Here is a 15,355-nt window from a genome sequence, read left to right as displayed (position 1 = left end):
AAACAATTTTATTTTATCCCCCCTTTTTTTTTTTTTTTTTCTTTTTTTTTTTTTTTTTTTTTTTGGTGGCTGGCCTGTAAGGGGATCTGAATCCCTGACCTTGGTGTTATCAGCACCATGCTCTAACCAAGTGAGCTAACTGGCTCATTTTGTTTTTTTTTTAAACAGAGAAAAAATAACATCCATGTTTCTATTACCACACATACTAATTAAATTTCAACATTAAACAAGCATGTTTTACAGATTCCTAATTAGAGGGCATATACGATTTTTCTACTGCTTTTTATTGTCTTGTGGTTTTGATTTTTTTATTACATAATATTCCATTATGATATGTTATAACTTAATAAAACATCTCCCTTTGGACATTGAGATTGCTTCCACTTTTTCCACTATAATAAGTAAGCCTGCAGTGAATATCTCTGTGCATTTCTTATTTCTAGAATATTTCTTTAGGGAAAATTCTTAGAAATAGAATTACTCTGTATTTCTTTCAGAAATATGTTCTAATATAAGAAAAGGTGATTTTAGTTTCTTGACACTTTCAGAGAATTATCTCTGGCTATTTTGAACAGCAAAGTAGATGGAATTGATATTTACATCTAGGGGATTATAGTAGGTCATGCTCAAATCCTTGGGTCCTGACTTTCCTGCTGATGATTAGTCTAGTTAATGTTCTTATATGTATATAGGTATTCTCTGCCCCTTCAAAAGCCTCTATATGCTCATCCTTACTCCCACATTTACTTGAAATGCAGGTTGGCATTTCATGTTTCACATCATGGCTGGCTGGTGTATGTTCTCCAGTATTTTCCTAGATAGAAAATGGCTAAAATGATCTGAATTTCTATAACTCTTCCTATATCAAATATTGGAGTTGTGCTCAAAACCAGATTTGACCAGCAAAGAATATTTTGTCTACCTTCTATTAGACTTTCCAGAATGACTGTTGTGGTCTCAGCTTAAAAACACATGTGTTACATATGATAAAAAAAAAATTACATCAGGGCTGTGAGTTACTTTCAAAGTTACTCCCTTAGTTGGGGTGACTTCAGCATTATCACCAAAGTACAGTTAGTGACCCTTCTGATTCAGGATGACAGGGATCTTCCGATTTCCTTAAATAGTTTCCCCCTTTTTTAAAGAGAAAAATATTAAGTTTCTAATGACATTTTGGTCAAGAGCAGTTACTGAGAGTTGTGGTTTTATATGAGCATCTAAGACAAATCATTGAATATTCATAAGTACCAGAATAGAGCCTCCATAGCTGACTTACTAAAACTCAAAGGTATGATGTCATCTAAAAATGATTTTAGGCCATGACCTTCAAACTTTAGAATTCTAAAATACAGCAGCATAGTGGACAGTTCTGAATTTTCATAAGGGGCTATTGAAATGGATAATGCTGAGTAGTCTAATGGATTTTGAAAGCATAGTATGCTTTATATACTGCTAAATCAATAAACATAATTTTCATTTAAGTGTATATATTATACAATGTTTGGTTAATTATATGAAACTCAAATCTTTTCAGAATATTTGTCTTGATTTCAAGTGGAATGTATAACTGAAATATTTGTAAAAATAGAATCATCAGAAAAATATTACAGAGTATACAGCATAGTTTTTTTTCAGTTAATATTCGGAGTTAAGCTACAGATTCTGTCTGCACATCATTTTATGTACCATGAAATATATTTCAGAAATAGTTGTGTTTGGGGATTGATAATAAGAAAAAAAGCTGGGTTTTATGTTACTGAGTTGTTCTTTGCTTCTTGAGTTCAATAAAAGCCTATATTGAATTTTTTAGTAGTTATTTCATAGCATAAATAGATGATCAGTGTACTATAAGTAAAAACGTACGTGGAGCACATATGTATTTTATATCAAAGAGTTGTATTGGGTGGAAGAAATCACAAAATCAATATTAGAAAGCTTTTTTTAAAAATGCTACAAAATGTCTTACTTGCTTAGATGTTCATAAATGGGAAGGTGATCAAATTTAAAATTTTGCCATTTTTTCATCATTGAAAAATATCTCAATAATCTTTGTTTATTGATTGTAATGGTGGAGGTTGTTTACTGTTTTTTTTCGGGGGTGGGCACTAAAAAGGAAAAAGGCAGTCTAGCTTCCTTGGATATGACTATAGCTTCAAGGCAGGTGGTTACCCTTGAAATGTGATCATTTTTAAAGGAGCTTGAGTTATTTTATCTGCTGCCATCTGAAAAATAATAAAAAGGGTAATTTGTGTTTGGCGAATCCAAACAAAAGGGTAGGGAAATACAGTTTTGTATAATATAATGATGAAGGACATTTAATCAATCATCATTTGTTTGATCCTGTTGTATTAAAAACTAAGTAAAAATGCCCTTGGTTTTTATTTTTAGTAATCTGATTTTCAGTACAGCTTTACCCAATAATACCTAGTTGAATACAACTTTAGCCTGATTGGAATTTTTTCCTTTTATTTAATTTTAAGATTATCATATAGTAAAATTGAGTTTTTTGGGGGAGATACAGTTCTATTAATTTTCACACATTATGGATTCATGTAACCACCACCAGTATTGGAATACAGAACAGTTTATTCACCCCCCAAAACTACTTCATACTATTTCTTTTTTTGGCAGATGACTTTGGTGTATACTATTTCTATTTAGTCATAACTTATCTGTACCCCTGAACCCTGACAACCATTGATCTGTTCTACATCACTACAGTTTAATTTTTTTCAGAATGTCATATAAATGGAATCATAAAGAATGTAACCTTTGGATATTGGCTCCTTTCACTCAACAAAATGCCGCTGAGATTCACTGAAGTACTTGTGTTTATCAGTCGTTTGTTTCTTTGCTAAGTTTGAAATTTTATGGCATTTGGATGTTATTTGTGGTATGATAGGCTGGCACTGACTTTTGAAGTGTTTTTTTTTTTTAACTATAAACATTTTTTATATCAGTTAAATGAGTACTTATAGCTAATCTTTTGAATTGAAATTTGTAGTTTTGTTTGCTTGTTTTTACATTATTTTTGGCTTTATTATAAAATGCACACCCAACAAAAATTGTCATTAAGTAATTTCTTGGCTCTACTTGCATTCAGTTCTTGCTCTTGAGCAGTTTTCATTGCTTTTACCATCTTGACAAGTTCCTTATTTTATGCAGTCTTTCTTTGTCCTGCCAGGCACTGCTTCTGCTATTTTTTCCCATCTTTTAGGCATGTGTTTTGAAAGCTTGTTCCATAAGCTTCTGTTCTTCTGTTATCCAAGGGGTGAAAGTGTGCATGGACTTTCAAATTGTTCTGAAGGTGTTTCATTATCTGCTTGAGGCACCATTTTATGTTCTTTTAAAAATTTATCAAAAGCCTTTTTGATGAGGGTCAAGTTTTTGGAGACTCTTTGCTTTGCCAACAATATCTCTGGTGGTTCTCTTGACTCTGTAAGAAGAATGTATGTTCATGTAATTAGCAATAACTTCCCATCTAGAATTTGCTCCAGCAGGGAAGAGATTCATGGCTTTAACTAGTAATTGCAGATCATTTTCTGACTAATTTTTAATGCCATTTCCATCTCCGCTAGTTGATTTCTCAGCATTCTTAGGTTCTTGTCACATATAAGCCTCAGCTTCTTCTTTCTCTTTTCTAATTTGCTCATTTGTTTCTTCTCTCTGTTTTTCCAGAGCAGTCTTTCCTACTTCTTTTGTAGATTATGCAAGTATTTCATTCAAGCTCTGTAAACTTGCTGGTTCAAGCTGATCACAAAGTTTTTATACTTCTGTCATTTTAACTCAATCTGCCTCGTCAGAAAAGTGATTGCAGTTCTTGGATGAGTTTCGAAGTTTTTGCTTTTCCTTTTTAATGGTTTTTTTTTTTTTTTTTTTTTTGGCTTTTTCCTTCTTTGCCAATAATGCTTTTGTTGTTTAACTTCTCCTTGTTCTTTCTTCTTAGCTAACCGAGCAGCTCCTAATTCGGCTTGTTTTGTTTTCTTTAGCTTCTTGCTCCTTCTGTTTTGCTTCCACATTGGTGTTTCTAAACTGTGAACTTTTTTCAGTTCAGTGCTGAGTTACACATATAGTTAATAAGTTAGACAATTAAAGTGTTTGCATTTCTCTGGGAGTTCTTATTATTTTAATTGGGCTAACAGAGTTCTTAAAGGCAAAATTTGACATAGAAGAACGTATTTTTCCAGTTTTTGAGATGAATAGACTGAACTATTACCTTTCTTAATGTCAATGTCAATGTCCTGTTACTTTTATTCCAAGTCTCTTCCCACCCTGACTTTCTGGTCTACTGAGAACCAGACACCTCTAGTGCCTGATAATCTGCTTTAATGTGGTTGCTCCTAGAATGCCTTCCTTTATTCATTGGTTACAGTGGTCTGTTCATTCTGACCTAGTCAGTTTTATATCCATGAACTCTTTGCATTGTAATTCAGTTTTTCATTTTGTTTTGTTTTTTTTATAGTGAGAGCTGGGTCTTTTCTTTGTTGATAGAGGATTTAATGGTTTTATTATCCTCTAGCTGCTGAAAATCTAGAGAAGGCCTCCTGATAATTAGGTTTTGACAAGAAAATTGTGGTGATTCCTCATTTTAACATATGAACTGGATAAATCTATACCGTGTCACAAATTGAAATAATGGGTTAACAGTAGTGAGAATGGAGTGTGCTCTAAAATTAAAGAACAATAAATAATTCATTATTTATTGGTAGGTATATTAGGTTTTGCAGAACAAAGATAAAACTTTGTTCTGTTTTCACTGACAATTCACCTGGTAATTAAGAATTAGAGACTTAACATTTATAACTCAAGATCATTTAATAAAGATTTATATGTCAGTTTTCTAAAATAAATTACTTGAATTAATTTCTAACTTTCACACTTAAATATATTTTTTATGATTCGAGTTCATTCAATTAGGTCTAAGCCCAATTTTAATAGGCGCATTAGCAGAAAAGCCAAGAGAAAAAATATCTCCATCAGCAAGAGTACATGTTTTTTTTGTTTTGTTTTTTTGTCTTTTTGTCTTTTTCCGTGTCCGGCAACGGATCGCAACCCTCAGTGTTGCCCCCGTACCGGACCGGGGACCGGCAACGGAATCGCAACCCTCGGCGTTGCTCCCGCGCCTCGCTCAGCCAGTGAGCGGGAACCGGTCTGTATGTGGGATCCGAACCCTCAGGCGGGAGCGCCGCCACGCTTCCCAAGCGGCGCACTATCCAGTGCGCCACCGGGCCAGCCCAAGAGTACATGTTTTACATGTACTTTACAGTACATGTTTTCTACTTGGTTGCAATTAAAATAATTTTGGTGTCAACTATTTTTAGATGCCATTAGACATATTTGCTTCTGTAGGTGATTTTGGTGAAAGCAATACATACCAACTTCTCTGTTCTTTTTTCTTAGATTTTAACATTCGAGACAAAGAACCCGACAGAATTAGCAGAACGTTTGCGCTCTGTCTGTGGGAATCAGAGCAATGCCTATGCCCGCCTGCTGGAATACCGCCTGAATGCCTTGCGAGGACTGTGGAATGCCCAGCGCCAGCTGGCCTTGGAAGAACAGCATGAAAGGGAAAGTTCGGGTGATGAAGAAACTTTGGCCCTGCTCAAACGCCAGGGCTTGTTGCAGCAACCCGAGCAAGCACCCTTCACATCGCGAATGGGGCTCCTGCTGGTCTTCCCCCTTATTCAGTCCCAGAGTAGAACAGACCCCTCTCTCTGTAACATAACTGCTGAGGTGCTATTGAACTGCCTTCGCGACTGCCAGCCTTTGAGCCTGACCAAGGAGCCTGCTGACTGTCTCAATGGAATTGAAACTTTGCTGTGCTCTTGGCTAGAGGAGACTTCCGACACAGGTCGACACATCCCATATAAGCAAAAAGAAAATGCTGCTGCTGCCCTGGTGGCTTTGGCATGTGCCAGGTAAGGAAAATTGAGTGTATCATGTGATGACCTTGCAACTACTGCTACCTGGATTGGGTGAGAGAATAAGATGCCAAGTGTATTTGATGAAAGTCTTAACATTCAGAAGTCCTTCTTTGTTTTTAGTATTGAATTTCACAGCCTTGACAATGCATAAGATGCTTTCACCAAAACTTGGCACCAGGCATCTGAGCTGGAACCCAAGTTCAAGATTTCTCTTTCTGCTATACCATGATAACAGCTTAAATAGATTAAAATGGAGAATCAACACTCACCATATCTTTTCACCCCTTTAAGTGGTTAATATTTTACATCAGGTTGTTAGCAGAGGATGTTATGTCTGTATTTTTCCTGGGAGGATGGTCAAAAAATCTGTAGAGCTTTTAATTTTTTTCATGCCTCTCTATAAAGAGTATAAGGAGTACGTCAGCAAGTTAATGGGTTCTTACTCATCTGGACTCAGTCATAAGACTGAATCACAAATTGTATTTTTGTACCCCTATACTTGCCTTCATCAATTGGATTGAAAGATCTCTTAGTATATATCTAGATTTAATTAATTAATTAATTAATTATTTTTTTAAAAGATGACCGGTAAGGGGGTCTTTACCCTTGACTTGGTGTTGTCAGCACCACGCTCTCTCAAGTGAGCTAGCCGGCCATCCCTATATAGGGATCCGAACCCATGGCCTTGGTGTTAGCAGCACCACAATCTCCCAAGTGAGCCAGAGGCTGACCCTAGTATATATCTAGATTTAATAATGTGCTGTCCTTCATATGAAAGTTGATGTTATTGATTAACTGTCAATAGAAAATGTGATTGTGATTGCTTTTCCAGGAAAGGATTTAGACATTTGCCCACCCAGTAACCCATATAATTACTGACACATATTTGTGAGAAAGAAGTTTCACTGCCCTTGCTTTCTTCTAAGCTAAGTGTTTGAGTACCAACTAGGACCATGGTCTAATAGATTAGTGTCACTAGTCTGTCCCTCTCCCTCAGAACTTTTCTTTGGTTGGGATCTTCCTTTTTTATAGCCAAGCATATGTGGAAAATTGTTCTTGGATGATTATGAAGTTCTTAGCTATAAGGTTTCTTCCCCTGTTTCTCACTTTATGGTTTCAAAGTCGACCTTCAAATGATTGACTCTAAAGTTATTTTTAAGTCAAAATTGCATTAGTATTTATTGTCAATTTCTTTGCCCTGAGCAAACTGTCATAGCCTAGTTTTAGATCCCTGAAGACTGTAGATGATTGTGGAAATCCTGACATGTGCTTAATTCTGGAGACTTTATTGGGTGGCACTGAAATACGTTTCCCTGTAAAGGCTTTATGTTGGATTGATTTATTTTCTGTATATGCAGAAGACAATTTTGAGCCCTAAAAGATTTGTTATCAATGTAAAAATCCCATTTTGAGAAAATTTTCTTTTAGATAAGTATATCTTTAGAAAGATTTAAGAGGTTAGTAATAATTGTCAACTCTTTAGTTTCAAACAGTTTAAGTTATTAAACATTGAATCATAAACCTCACTTTTCAATTATGTACCCAAATTCAGTTTATACCACAGATAGTTAATTAAATTGCTTTCTGTACTTGAGATTCTAAATTCCATTCAGCAGAAATGTTGAAATGGATGTTTGGGGTGGGGAGGGAGTGAGGAGATGGGGCGGCTAGCTGGTAAGGGGATCTGAACCCATCTTGGTGAAGTGGATGTTTTTATTTTTTTTCTTCTTGGGTTTTTTAAAAGATGGTTCTTATATTCTATTGCTAATATTATCACCTTGTTCTGGACTTTATTTACCTCTGAAGGCACATACTTTTCAGTGTTAGGTCATTTGCTTTAATGAAGTTTTTAGGGGCATATTATTGAACTTTTGAGATTGATGCTCTCAAAGACAAAATGACTCTTCCAAAATATTATGATGATGTTTATTCATTCAGCCAACTAACATTTACTAAACATCTCTGATGTCCAGGAACCTTGCTAGGTCTTAGGGATATAGTGATGATTCAAGGTCTCTAAACTTATAGAGCTTACAGATGAGTAGACTCAGGGTGATTCATTCTGCAAAACTTTTATTACTCACTTACCATGTGCAAGGCACTCTTCTAGGTGGTGGAGATACAACAATGAGCAGGCAGATGGTCCCTAAAATTGCAGAATTTACATGAGAGTGAGAGAGGTGGACAAAAAACAACAAATACATGTAAAAGATCATTTCAGAGAGAGATATTCACTATAAAGAAACCAGGATATTTTGATATAGAGAATGACTAAGTGGAGGGGGGAGGGGCAGCATTAGCAAGAGATATCAGGGAAGGCCTTACTGCAGAGGTGACATTTGAACTGAGAACCAGATGATGAAGAAGAACTAGCCAAGCAAAAGAGCCAGCGGCAGAGAGTTCCACACAAGAGAAGGAGCAAGGGGCAAAACTCTGATGCTCTTCCTATGCTTGGGGTATCTGAGGGACAACAAAGCAGACAGGAAAGCTGGAACCTAATGGTACATGGATAGGGGCAGGAGATGAGGTTGGCAGGGCCCAGATCATATAGGGGCTTGTGAGCCATGGAAGGAATTTATATTTTACTCTTAAGATCTAATTGAGTCTGGCAGGTAATAATTCCTTATAGTCAGTTAATAGTTCTCACCTTCCCAAACGTTAAAGCTTTTGCCCCTTTTTGAACCTCACACTTCCCCAGGGAAGTATCCCTGTTGGACAGATGGAAAAGCAAAAATCCATAGGAGTTAGGTGACAGGACTGAGATTGTGTAGCAGGTGAGTGGCAGAGCCAGGTTTCAGAGCCTGTGTGTCCTGACTCTCAACTGTGCTTTTATACTCTATCTGCTGCCTCCCCGCCTTATACTGTTCTTTGGTTTTTGTTCTTTGAACACTAGAGAGAGTGAAAGAGGCAATTAGGAGGAGGACTCTAGGCCTACTCGGTCTAGCATTAGATATTCCATTTCTTTTGGGGTTTAGGCATGTGATACCTAGCACTTAAAGCCTTGGCTAAGAGAATAAGACAGCCAGGTGAAGTCAGCCCATCTGATACAAGTGATCATTTAGTTCAGGAAGTGTTCTTGTGGTGATTTATACTTGGGATGTGGCCAGGTAAGTCTTGCACATTTTAAAAGCAGCTTCTTTTAGATCTGCTGACCGTATTACAGACTTCCCAGAGACTCAAGCTTTGGGTCCAAAAGGAACTGGGTCATGGTGAGCCCTGTACATATTACAATTATATGCTTCACAACAGTTAGAATACCTCTGAACACAAAGTATTAATTATTTGAGCGTATCTTCCTTTTTAGTCATATTTAATATAATGGGGTTCAGGGAGATGTTATACAAAATGGGTGAACTTAAGAAAGATATTAGAAAATCAGGCCTGAAATTACTGTGAGACTTTAAGTATAACCTCTTCCTGTAAAATCTCTCCTTTAGACTAGAGGGTGACTTGGTGATGAGAACAGTATCCAAGCATAATAGCCACAAGTTCTTTGTGCTTGAGCTTTATGTTTTGAACTTTTGTGTTAGGGGAAAACTGTTCCCTTTTTCAAATTCAAGGAGAATGTCTTCATAATTGGCATGGTGCCACTCTCATANTGGATGATTATGAAGTTCTTAGCTATAAGGTTTCTTCCCCTGTTTCTCACTTTATGGTTTCAAAGTCGACCTTCAAATGATTGACTCTAAAGTTATTTTTAAGTCAAAATTTTGGATGATTATGAAGTTCTTAGCTATAAGGTTTCTTCCCCTGTTTCTCACTTTATGGTTTCCAAGTCGACCTTCAAATGATTGACTCTAAAGTTATTTTTAAGTCAAAATTGCATTAGTATTTATTGTCAATTTCTTTGCCCTGAGCAAACTGTCATAGCCTAGTTTTAGATCCCTGAAGACTGTAGATGATTGTGGAAATCCTGACATGTGCTTAATTCTGGAGACTTTATTGGGTGGCACTGAAATACGTTTCCCTGTAAAGGCTTTATGTTGGATTGATTTATTTTCTGTATATGCAGAAGACAATTTTGAGCCCTAAAAGATTTGTTATCAATGTAAAAATCCCATTTTGAGAAAATTTTCTTTTAGATAAGTATATCTTTAGAAAGATTTAAGAGGTTAGTAATAATTGTCAACTCTTTAGTTTCAAACAGTTTAAGTTATTAAACATTGAATCATAAACCTCACTTTTCAATTATGTACCCAAATTCAGTTTATACCACAGATAGTTAATTAAATTGCTTTCTGTACTTGAGATTCTAAATTCCATTCAGCAGAAATGTTGAAATGGATGTTTGGGGTGGGGAGGGAGTGAGGAGATGGGGCGGCTAGCTGGTAAGGGGATCTGAACCCATCTTGGTGAAGTGGATGTTTTTATTTTTTTTCTTCTTGGGTTTTTTAAAAGATGGTTCTTATATTCTATTGCTAATATTATCACCTTGTTCTGGACTTTATTTACCTCTGAAGGCACATACTTTTCAGTGTTAGGTCATTTGCTTTAATGAAGTTTTTAGGGGCATATTATTGAACTTTTGAGATTGATGCTCTCAAAGACAAAATGACTCTTCCAAAATATTATGATGATGTTTATTCATTCAGCCAACTAACATTTACTAAACATCTCTGATGTCCAGGAACCTTGCTAGGTCTTAGGGATATAGTGATGATTCAAGGTCTCTAAACTTATAGAGCTTACAGATGAGTAGACTCAGGGTGATTCATTCTGCAAAACTTTTATTACTCACTTACCATGTGCAAGGCACTCTTCTAGGTGGTGGAGATACAACAATGAGCAGGCAGATGGTCCCTAAAATTGCAGAATTTACATGAGAGTGAGAGAGGTGGACAAAAAACAACAAATACATGTAAAAGATCATTTCAGAGAGAGATATTCACTATAAAGAAACCAGGATATTTTGATATAGAGAATGACTAAGTGGAGGGGGGAGGGGCAGCATTAGCAAGAGATATCAGGGAAGGCCTTACTGCAGAGGTGACATTTGAACTGAGAACCAGATGATGAAGAAGAACTAGCCAAGCAAAAGAGCCAGCGGCAGAGAGTTCCACACAAGAGAAGGAGCAAGGGGCAAAACTCTGATGCTCTTCCTATGCTTGGGGTATCTGAGGGACAACAAAGCAGACAGGAAAGCTGGAACCTAATGGTACATGGATAGGGGCAGGAGATGAGGTTGGCAGGGCCCAGATCATATAGGGGCTTGTGAGCCATGGAAGGAATTTATATTTTACTCTTAAGATCTAATTGAGTCTGGCAGGTAATAATTCCTTATAGTCAGTTAATAGTTCTCACCTTCCCAAACGTTAAAGCTTTTGCCCCTTTTTGAACCTCACACTTCCCCAGGGAAGTATCCCTGTTGGACAGATGGAAAAGCAAAAATCCATAGGAGTTAGGTGACAGGACTGAGATTGTGTAGCAGGTGAGTGGCAGAGCCAGGTTTCAGAGCCTGTGTGTCCTGACTCTCAACTGTGCTTTTATACTCTATCTGCTGCCTCCCCGCCTTATACTGTTCTTTGGTTTTTGTTCTTTGAACACTAGAGAGAGTGAAAGAGGCAATTAGGAGGAGGACTCTAGGCCTACTCGGTCTAGCATTAGATATTCCATTTCTTTTGGGGTTTAGGCATGTGATACCTAGCACTTAAAGCCTTGGCTAAGAGAATAAGACAGCCAGGTGAAGTCAGCCCATCTGATACAAGTGATCATTTAGTTCAGGAAGTGTTCTTGTGGTGATTTATACTTGGGATGTGGCCAGGTAAGTCTTGCACATTTTAAAAGCAGCTTCTTTTAGATCTGCTGACCGTATTACAGACTTCCCAGAGACTCAAGCTTTGGGTCCAAAAGGAACTGGGTCATGGTGAGCCCTGTACATATTACAATTATATGCTTCACAACAGTTAGAATACCTCTGAACACAAAGTATTAATTATTTGAGCGTATCTTCCTTTTTAGTCATATTTAATATAATGGGGTTCAGGGAGATGTTATACAAAATGGGTGAACTTAAGAAAGATATTAGAAAATCAGGCCTGAAATTACTGTGAGACTTTAAGTATAACCTCTTCCTGTAAAATCTCTCCTTTAGACTAGAGGGTGACTTGGTGATGAGAACAGTATCCAAGCATAATAGCCACAAGTTCTTTGTGCTTGAGCTTTATGTTTTGAACTTTTGTGTTAGGGGAAAACTGTTCCCTTTTTCAAATTCAAGGAGAATGTCTTCATAATTGGCATGGTGCCACTCCCATAGTAATTTGTTGTATGAGCCAATGGTAATAGGTAAGAATCAAGTATATTTTGCACAACACATCTTCTGATTGGCAGAAGCAAGTAGACACATTTTGGAACCTTCCCATGTGGTTAATAAAATTAATATTAATGTCATATTATTTGACTCTCAATTTTGATGATTTTCTTTTCCTTTTATTTTTAGGGGATCATTGAAAACTTTTGTCCATACAGTCCATCTATTACAGAAACAGACTGATCTAGGGTCCCTGCCTGTAGCTGATGTACTGTATAGGTAAGCTATCACTTTGGATCCTTATCCTCCTTCCAAACAGGGCAGATTTGTGCATAAAAGCTCTTTTAATGAGTAGATTTCTAAACTCTTATCAATGAGTGATTCATATTTTTAAATAAGAATCATATTTTCCTTCTTAAGTAAGAATTTTGTTTGTCTTCTCTTTTCTTCTTTGTAAGTGTTCCAAGAGCATGTTGTTTTCATTGTTTTTATTTTTGTGTCTTCAAAAAATATGCAATAGCTTGTAATGAATTCTTATTGTAAATTTTGAGATGATGATATATTAAGGGATAAAGAAGAAAGTAAAAATCATTCATAATCTCATTACCCAAAGACAACCACTCCTAAATTTTGGTATATGTGCTTCTCGTATAACTTCGTATAATGTATGCTATACGAAGTTATTACGGGAGATGTTATACAAAATGGGTGAACTTAAGAAAGATATTAGAAAATCAGGCCTGAAATTACTGTGAGACTTTAAGTATAACCTCTTCCTGTAAAATCTCTCCTTTAGACTAGAGGGTGACTTGGTGATGAGAACAGTATCCAAGCATAATAGCCACAAGTTCTTTGTGCTTGAGCTTTATGTTTTGAACTTTTGTGTTAGGGGAAAACTGTTCCCTTTTTCAAATTCAAGGAGAATGTCTTCATAATTGGCATGGTGCCACTCTCATAGTATGAGCCAATGGTAATAGGTAAGAATCAAGTATATTTTGCACAACACATCTTCTGATTGGCAGAAGCAAGTAGACACATTTTGGAACCTTCCCATGTGGTTAATAAAATTAATATTAATGTCATATTATTTGACTCTCAATTTTGATGATTTTCTGTTCCTTTTATTTTTAGGGGATCATTGAAAACTTTTGTCCATACAGTCCATCTATTACAGAAACAGACTGATCTAGGGTCCCTGCCTGTAGCTGATGTACTGTATAGGTAAGCTATCACTTTGGATCCTTATCCTCCTTCCAAACAGGGCAGATTTGTGCATAAAAGCTCTTTTAATGAGTAGATTTCTAAACTCTTATCAATGAGTGATTCATATTTTTAAATAAGAATCATATTTTCCTTCTTAAGTAAGAATTTTGTTTGTCTTCTCTTTTCTTCTTTGTAAGTGTTCCAAGAGCATGTTGTTTTCATTGTTTTTATTTTTGTGTCTTCAAAAAATATGCAATAGCTTGTAATGAATTCTTATTGTAAATTTTGAGATGATGATATATTAAGGGATAAAGAAGAAAGTAAAAATCATTCATAATCTCATTACCCAAAGACAACCACTCCTAAATTTTGGTATATGTGCTTCCTAATTCATACCCCTCTCTGTCTCTTTCTTTGTCTCTGTCTCACTCTCTCACACACACATACACATGTATATATAAAATAATACATTTTACATACAGATATAATTTTATTATAATATTTCTATTATAAACATTCCTTTGTAATTTTTTTCACTTAAAAATATATTGTGAATATCTTTACAGATGTGTAATATTTGTGTAAAGCTATTTTAGTTTCTGCTCTTTGTGGTGGTAGGTAGACTTTTGTCTTCTTGCTGAAATGAATAGTCTCAGTGTCTTTGCGATTCTCCTTCTCTGCCTCATAGGCTGTTGCTTTTGGAAGGGGGGCCTGGATCCCCCTCCTGTTTGCTTGGGGGCAAACACATAGTATCATGGGGGTATGAAGACATGTTGCCTGCACCCGATAGCAACACTGGCTCCAGTTCTGAAAATAAAGGTAATGTAAGGATTTTTGTCATGTGATTGATATTAAGATATAAAAAGAATGGTTTTAGATCATCGTGTCAAATGATTTAGATACAACTCTGTGTGTTCCTTTTCATTAAGAGCTTAAGATTCCTATACAGTGTACTCATTGTCTGCTTTATCAGTAAAAGCATAAAAGCTGATACTTGGTGAGGTAAGAAAATGGATAGGTTTTACTATCACAAGGAAAAGTATCATCCATGCACTCCTGCCAAAGAGGGATGTACTGAATTACTGAAATTGGTTCCTGGGTATTTAGGTTTGGGCATGGTAGCCTGAAGTTGAATTTTTTTGTCTACTAATAAGGTATAAGATCTTGCTTCTTGATACTATTTCTTTTAGTAATTTATAATGTGTGTTAATGAACACTCCTGTTCTAAAAGCAAAAAATGAGAAGGATCAAGGGAGCATGAATTGTTAAGTATCTCCTTTAAAGAAAGTAGGCTGAATTAAAATGTTTTTACGCAGTTTCACAGTATTTCATGTCAGTTTATTATATTATCTCAGCAAAAATGGCAGAAGCTCTCTTACTTGATCTCCACTTAACTGACTTGCCAGATGAATCAGGCCTCTCTATTCACTCAGTAAAATGTACAGACCAGTGCTGAGGACCACCAACCCATGGAGCCAGTTGGCCCTTCTAGACATGTGTGTGCACCACTGCTCCCTCCAGCAGAGTTTCAGTCTTGCTTAGAATCAGCCTTGCTCACCAACCAGTTTGTTACTGTAATTGGTACTTGTTATTGTGATTATATCATTAAATATTACGTAACTGATGAAACAGGAATGGAAAAAACTCCAGGAAATTGTTTTCATTGAAAATCAAATGTTTTAGAAAGACCTAACAAAATGAGTCTCAAAGTAACTGGTGTTCATTTTGTTGTGGGATGTAGGGCCTATTCTGCCCACCCCCTCATTTTCCACCCCCAATGGGGCAGCCTCCTGAGCAACCCTAAGGGTGTGAGCTCAATCTAAGCCACAGGCCACCTTGCACCTCTCAGCCCAGGGTCTGTGCCTTTTCACAGTCCACCAGTTCTAGATAGTCACGCAACAGTGCTGAGAGGAAGTGGTGAGGCTTCTGCATATGAGTTATTACCTTCACTCGCTCAACCAGAGTCAGCTGGAGAAGCAAA

At 36.4% G+C, this 15,355-nt stretch overlaps 1 protein-coding gene and 1 pseudogene across 1 annotated transcript in view; one reads left to right on the top strand and one right to left on the bottom strand.

The window, feature by feature from the left end:
* Positions 1-3,040: 3,040 nt before the first annotated feature.
* On the bottom strand, positions 3,041-4,019 carry LOC103603990 (annotated as a pseudogene).
* Positions 4,020-5,244: 1,225 nt separating this feature from the next.
* Positions 5,245-15,355, top strand: part of LOC103603981 — a 40,824-nt gene continuing 30,713 nt past the window's right edge. The window contains exons 1-4 of the mRNA XM_008588568.1: positions 5,245-5,265; positions 5,401-5,918; positions 12,361-12,450; positions 14,063-14,193. Of these exons, the coding sequence (XP_008586790.1) occupies positions 5,245-5,265; positions 5,401-5,918; positions 12,361-12,450; positions 14,063-14,193 (760 nt within the window). The remainder of the gene's footprint in view (positions 5,266-5,400; positions 5,919-12,360; positions 12,451-14,062; positions 14,194-15,355) is intronic.

The sequence above is a fragment of the Galeopterus variegatus genome, unplaced genomic scaffold, assembly GCF_000696425.1.
Source record: "Galeopterus variegatus unplaced genomic scaffold, G_variegatus-3.0.2 Scaffold129, whole genome shotgun sequence".
Lineage (NCBI taxonomy): Eukaryota > Metazoa > Chordata > Mammalia > Dermoptera > Cynocephalidae > Galeopterus > Galeopterus variegatus.
Note: the sequence above shows the minus strand (reverse complement) of the source record. Positions and strands in the feature narration are given on the sequence as shown.